This window comes from Trachurus japonicus, chromosome 8 (genome assembly GCF_045865225.1).
Source record: "Trachurus japonicus isolate A0001 chromosome 8, Traja_1.0".
Taxonomy (NCBI): Eukaryota; Metazoa; Chordata; class Actinopteri; order Carangiformes; family Carangidae; genus Trachurus; species Trachurus japonicus.
Genome location: NC_140914.1, coordinates 23420883 through 23427468, shown reverse-complemented (window position 1 = coordinate 23427468; position 6586 = coordinate 23420883). Strand labels below are relative to the sequence as shown.

General features: G+C 45.1%; 1 protein-coding gene across 2 annotated transcripts; it reads right to left on the bottom strand.

Moving 5' to 3' along the window:
• Positions 1 to 594: 594 nt before the first annotated feature.
• wipi2 (WD repeat domain, phosphoinositide interacting 2) lies at positions 595 to 6320 on the bottom strand. Of its 2 annotated transcripts, none has more exons than XM_085784773.1 (12): positions 6114 to 6320; positions 5223 to 5305; positions 4418 to 4587; positions 4153 to 4249; positions 3705 to 3802; positions 3291 to 3383; positions 3094 to 3164; positions 2875 to 2988; positions 2582 to 2746; positions 2273 to 2380; positions 1137 to 1234; positions 595 to 1041 (listed from the first exon to the last, which is right to left on the bottom strand). In XM_085784773.1, the coding sequence occupies exons 1-12, from the start codon at positions 6185 to 6187 to the stop codon at positions 929 to 931; spliced, it is 1284 nt and encodes a 427-aa protein (XP_085640899.1). In that variant the 5' UTR covers positions 6188 to 6320; the 3' UTR covers positions 595 to 928. The 2 variants fall into 2 exon arrangements, with proteins under 2 accessions (XP_085640899.1, XP_085640900.1); XM_085784774.1 differs by having other exon boundaries at positions 2881 to 2988.
• Positions 6321 to 6586: the final 266 nt, after the last annotated feature.

Sequence of the window (6586 nt, the reverse complement as noted above, 5' to 3'; positions counted from 1 at the left end):
TGTAGATTTAAAAAAGATAATTACTATCAGAGTTTAAAATCAACCAATGACTGCAGGCCTGAGGAGCGGGGAGGGGGTTGGGGGTGGGGTGGGGTAGGGCGGTAGGGTCCACCGAGCCTCTGTTTGGATGAGGTAAAAGTGAGCGCGGACGAGTGGAGGCTAATTACTCACTGTTTAGCTAATGTACATGCCCAGCAAACGCACATAAAAATGAGGTCTCGACGTGAGCACGCAAACACACACACACTCCTAATCACCCATCACCTCTGCCTCGTGCCAAAAGCTTCCAAATCGAAGGGGTAAAAACCCCAACTGATGCCGCAGTCTTCACAGGACAGTGTGTGACTGCATGTGAGAGAGGAGGCGGTTAGAAAAAGATGGTACACACCCTCGATTAAGATCCAACAAATGAAAATAAGATTTTATTAAGCCAATGCAAAGAGATCCCTCTCTCAGACAGAAGAAACCATGACTCTGGGGCAGAGAGGCACTTACACAATCACTTTCATTTTACACAGTGCTTGCGTCTGTGTGTGTGTGTGTCTTAAGGAGACACAGCTACATTTCTTTTTTGTCTTTTTTTCCCTCCCCCCCTCGATCAAATGTCCAATACACACACACACAGATGCTCATTTTCACATTGGAGCATGTTTTTAGCGGTTGGCACGTGTACATGCAAAGCTTCAGTCAGGCCCGCGCAGGCCAAACTGAGGGAAAAGGAAGCGGAGGAGGGAAGGAGGGAAGAAACAGACAGACATGGATGTGAACAGACGAACGCACAGACTGACTGACAGACAGGCTCTTGAACGCTTTGAGTGTTTAGAAACACACGCCCCGGTCTTTGATCCTGCCCCTGCCCCCCTTGTGTCACATGTTCATAGCAGCACCAGAGAAGCCCTCTGATTGGTGGATGCAGCCGTTCGCACAGTCAGTCAGTTTCAAGGATGAGTGGCGGTTGCTCGTTCTCCTCCTCTAAGCGCAAGTCATTCAGGTCGTCTTCCAGACCCGTCCCTCCCACGGCGCCCTGCTCTTCGCAGTAACCTTGGGAACGAGGAGTCAAAAGGTCAAATACTTAAAGCCAACCTCAGGACAGCTTGCATTCTTCCTTCACGGCAGCACTGGTGTGACTGACTTACCTTTAGTGACTGCAGCACTGTAGGTCTGGGCCACAAGTGGGCGGTCATGTGACCCCTGCTCAAGGATCTCACTGGGCGCCTCAGTGCTGCCGTCTAACCTGGGATCAGTAACAAGCACAGATTGAGTAAAAGAAACTCTGTAGAACTGTTCCTCAGCATTTGTCTAAAGCTACGTCCACACTACGACATCCTTGTTTTAAAACTCTCCGTCACAAGTGATGTCTGTCCAGACCACCTGAAAAGACTCATAACTGAGAAACTAAAGGAAAAGCAGTCACACAGCTCTTCATCCATTTTTAAATATTAGCTTTATGGACAGACAGCATGAAAGGTTGGAAAAATGATCGCAACCCAAATTAATATTTAAAGCCACAACTCAGAAATTTAACTATTTTCTAAAAGAAATATTTAAAGCCTTTTCAATACTTCTTCTTCTGAAGAAGCCCTTACAGAAAGGTGAATCATCCATTTTAAAATTAGAGTAAATTATGTAAAAACACACATATAGCAAAGATATTCACTCAGTGTGATACAAACTGATATTTCAGTTGGTTTCAGGAGAAAACAACCCTGGACCAGGAAGATAAAATAAAACAAAGCAGCTCCCGATTGAGTATCTAAAGGAATAATCTGTGCAATCCAATACCATAAACCACCTACAGTCAGTAAGTCAAATACACTGACAATGTGTACACAGGAAGCAGATTGTCTACTCTGCAGTTGTGGTGGATTGGTTGAAAAAAAAAAAACACTTTGGATGAGGTGCAAAAAAGCAGCTGCAGTGTTAAGATGCTGAATTTAATTGAACAACAGCTGCTGGCAAAGACAACAAGCTCAAATACTGTCATTTCATAATCTATGTTGCTCTGGTAGCTGAGGCTGTGGGCATCTTCTTTATAGTTTGCAAAGTTTTCTGTTTTTACCAGTCCAGACTGCGATGCAGTCTCAGACTTTTCAAATTAAAAAGGGGCCAGCAGTGTTTCCAAAACGCTCTGCTCTTAACTCTGGGGTAGTGTGGATGGCAGGTGAAAGCTTAGGAAGCGATGTGTTTTAAAATGAAACCGCAGAAGTGTGAACACAGCATCATTTACACTCTTTCACTTAACTCTGTGTGTATTTGTGTATGTGTGTGTTACCTGTGCTGCTTCATAAGTGTGCATTCTCCTCCCTCTTGTGGATCCAGGTTGTAGAGATACAGGTAACCATCAGCTGCTGCAACCAGTAACCTGGGGATCTTCTGAATCCTGATTTGAAAAAAGAAAAGCAAAGGTTCGCATCTTAAACCAAAAAAGAGAAAGAAATGGAATCAAACCTAATTTAAAACAATCACAACTACCACGATGACCAAAATGTTTTCCATCTTAACAGATGATTTAAAACCAAGTCAACTCCGTACATCAGGTGCTAGTGAGAAGCCAAATGGAAACTCTATGACCAGCACTCACACAGCTAAGGCGCAGATGTTCTTATGTCCGCAGAAGGGCAGACGCACGGTGGCGAACGCTCGCCCCTGCGTGAACATCTCCGTGACCTGGGAAGGCAGGTAGGTGGTGGATGCCATCAGGACCTTGCCCAGATACCCTCCCCATGTGGTGGGCTCCTCTGCAGGCCTACAGACACACACACACGGAGAGAATGTGAGAAGCCTGCGTGTCTCTGTTTAACATGAACATAATTAGGTAACAAGATCCAGTCGAGTTTCCTCAGGAGTCTTTTAGCAAACAGGAAAAGTACGTACACATACTTCTCCTTCTGTGTTTCTAATTTGAAGATGTGGACCGTCTCTGTGTTGCTGGAGGCCGACAGGTACAGGCCTTCCATACTGAACGCCAGTGAACAAATGCTCACGCACCTGAGAGATGACGCACAGAGAGCACAGGGCAGGAGAGGAACATAAACATTCAGTACATGCAGTTTTGGAAAAACCACAACTGTAACGTGCCAGTCATCTATCTACCTCTTCACTCCTCGCCGAAACTCAAAGAGCTTCTGTCCCTCTGGGATTGAGAAGACACGAATGACTGTGCCCTGGGAGGAAGTGAAAGAGAGGATGACAACACTTGAGAATGAAGCAACAACAAGGATCAGCCTTTATTCACACATGAATAAGCCCCATAAATAACAGACCAGTGCCCCGTGCAGTTACTGTCCTACCTTCTCTGAGGCTGTAGCCAGTTTGGTTCCACTGGCATCGAAAGCCAGAGCCGCTAACGGGCTGTCGTGGGCTGGAATCATATTAGCCGCTCGCTGGAAAAACAAATACCCAGCCTGGTTAGAGATGTGCTTCTTCAGAAAAAATAAATTAACAAAAGAACCGTCTCACAGAATGAAGAGAGGCAGTCTGAATGAACAAGATCTGGCTTTGGCTCTCCTCCAACGTGAAATTCAATAGTCGCTATAATGAGCAGCAGAAACTATTCCTCAGCTACGCAGACAAGTGTTTGTGTGCCAGGGCAAAACAAACTGCTGTATAATAAGATAAGAGCCAAGACAGGATAAATTGTTAAATTATTAAACCTCAGAGCTGTGCTAAAGGCAGAGGCCTTCGCTGTGCTTGTGTTCACCTACCAGGTTGACCGTGTCAAACACTTGAACCTCTCCTATTGTGGCGCTGCCTGGATACGCCAGGTAGCAGTTATCATTGCTGATGGAAAGGGCACACAGTCCTGCACAAATGTGTACACAAACAGAAACTAATGAACAAAGACAGATAAAACACATTGGTCTGAACTAGAATAGCTGAAACTATAATCGTGAATATTGTGAGACTGTTTTAACCATAAGATTTACAATAGTTCTGGCAGTATTTGTTTTCTTTTTTCTGTATACATGTTATCTGGCAACCTTCTGAGAAGCAGCAGCCAGAGCAGAGATAATGGTGATATAACAATACAACTGACTAGAAATAGACTGAGGGAAATGGAAGAAACCAAAAACCTTGATTTCCCTGTGAGCACATTTATTGTACAAGGTAAAACTTTATGTTGAGATATTAATAGTCAAAGTGCAGACTCACCTGAAGGGTTGGGCGGAGTCTCTCTGATAGTGTGCAGCACTTTCATGTCTCGGATGTTGTGAATGTACAGCGACTCCTCCAGACACACGATCAGCCTCTGTAGAGGAGCCGCAAAAAACATTGATGAAGTCACAGCGGTCAAAGACAAACACTGCTAAAGTTAAGACGTGCCGGCCCGGCAGTGACATTCGCTCAACACGAACAAGTGCTTTGATGAAGATGTGACTGCAGTGAGACAGACGGGTGCTTCTGTGCCTCGTCCTACCTGTCTGTTGAGCTTGACAGCCAGGATGGTGTTGGAATAGGAGTAGTTGCAGATCTCAGTTCCCTTCTTGAAGTGACAGACTTTGAGCTTTCTGGGGGCTTTCAGGCTGACGATGGCCACCAGGCTGCTGGAGAACAGACGCTCCACAATACACACATCCTCCGTGTCCGCTGCGCATACACACACAAATAATCACTTAGCACCTCTTATCTTTTTTTAACTGCCTCTCTGTAATCCTTGTGGTATCTTCTTTTTTTTTTTTTTTTTACATTTAAGGGAGTGAGGCAGTTAAAATGAAAATGAAAATTAAATGAAATCACATGATAACACGCTGATTGTGTGAGTTTCGTTGTACCTAAACAGAAAAGCAAAGGCTTTACCACATGATCTATTTTTAGTGAATTAGTCATGGAACACTTGGGTTAATTTAAACAATTTATTTGCCAAAATGACTCAGTGTCTGAATGTCCTCTTATGACACAACTTGTGCCTGCTACAACTACTCAAATGTAACAGGACTGTCATAAAGTATATTATAAGGATGGAGCAGGGAACATACTGCAGTGTCCACCCGCTAATGAGGAGGAAGTTTGATATTAAAGAAAAGTGGAAATGTGCTGACAAACTTGATTAATATTTAAAGTACAAGCAATCCTCTAATGGTGCAGTGATTGTGTTCAGTCTAGACAGCATTAAATGCAAAAACTCAGAAAAGAAGATGACTCAGCAATACTATTACATTATAGTAGCACTATTATTGTAGAGCAACGTACACATTGGACAAAAGGTAGTAGAAAATACTTACTACATTCATATATCTGCTCCAGTTTGTCCACTGAGGACAGGGAGAAAAACTTGTATCCTGACTTGGTGCCAACAGCTAAGGACCTATTTACATAAAAGAAACGGACAGCAGCAGCATTGGTTAGGCATTGCATCAGCGAGATATCACGTACCCACACACACAAACACTGAATACTGATATGCTCGTCGTGTGTCATTATTACAGTGGCCTTTCAAACTAGATCCTGGCATGTTTAATATCAGTGTTGACGACTGGAGATGTTTTGTAACCCCGGGCCTCTGTGGTCCACAGGAGCCACCTGTCAATTTAACGGAGTAAGGTTACTCTGTGTGCCTTACTGAAGACGTGTGTACACGTGTTTCCTAACTCTGTCAAAACAGAAAACAGTGTCACGGTTCGAGAAAGTCACAGCTTTATCAAACATGTCTCCTGCTGTAGCTCTTATCCTGACAAATATCAGCCCGGTCGCAACGTTTCCGTCCAAACCGGACAGAATGACTTTGACTCCAGCCCAGTCCCGCTGTAATTAATATATTAGCCATGAGAGATTTCACCTCTGCCACCCGAGAAGTTACATGACACCTAACCTACATGTGTATTGTGGCTAAAGTTAGCCTCGGACCACACAACATCACGTTAGCTACAAAGCTAGGCTAATGACGGCTGGAATAAAAACATATCCGGTCGTTTCCTTCAGCTAGCTGACACCAACGAGCCTCGGTGGACATTTCTAACATGAGAAACCACCTCCAGGATTTTTCCCACATCGATGCCTGACAGGCCAGTGAGACGCCCAGACAAGTCCTCGGTGAGCTAGCTGCCGCCAGCTAGCCTGACAGCACAGGCCAGCGGACCCCCAGCCTCTCTCCCCCCGGCCCAGCCTTAACGTACGTGTTGTCCTGGTTGAAGTTGGCGAAGAGGAGCTGGCTGCCGCCGGCGTCCCCGCTTTGACTGGCCAGGTTCATGGGCTCGGCACCGTCGACATATATAAAGCTCTGGGAGAAATAGCAGCAGTCGGGCTGGATTATCGCTGTGGTGAGGGCCAGACGTCTGGAGCTTCACGGAGCCATCTCTCTCCTGCTTCGGCCCTGCTGTAGTGATTGTTGTTGTTTTTCATAGAGGCTGTTGCTCCTCCCGACTGCGCATGCGCCCAGCACGCAGCGTGAAGCGGCCTTAAAGGGCCAGTACAGTTTTTTTTATATATACGTGCGCAGGACAAACTCACTCAAATGTAATTAAATGTAAATGGGAGTGGTGTTTCTGTTTCTGAGCATAGCTTCTACCAGGGGGAGGAAACAGTTACTAAAACAGTTTTCCTAGGAAAACCCCCGCTGTTCAGTTACTGTTCATGATTTGATCTAACG

What these genes read in the sequence shown, in the direction of transcription:
- wipi2 (XM_085784773.1), bottom strand. Translation starts at nt 6,187, where the DNA reads ATGAACCTGGCCAGTCAAAGCGGGGACGCCGGCGGCAGCCAGCTCCTC. An exon ending in TGTTTGACACGGTCAACCTG is followed by an intron (nt 3,384 to 3,704) that starts GTAGGTGAACAC and finishes TTGTTTTTCCAG; the next exon opens with CGAGCGGCTAATATGATTCC. An exon ending in AACATCTGCGCCTTAGCTGT is followed by an intron (nt 2,381 to 2,581) that starts GTGAGTGCTGGT and finishes TTTTCAAATCAG; the next exon opens with GATTCAGAAGATCCCCAGGT.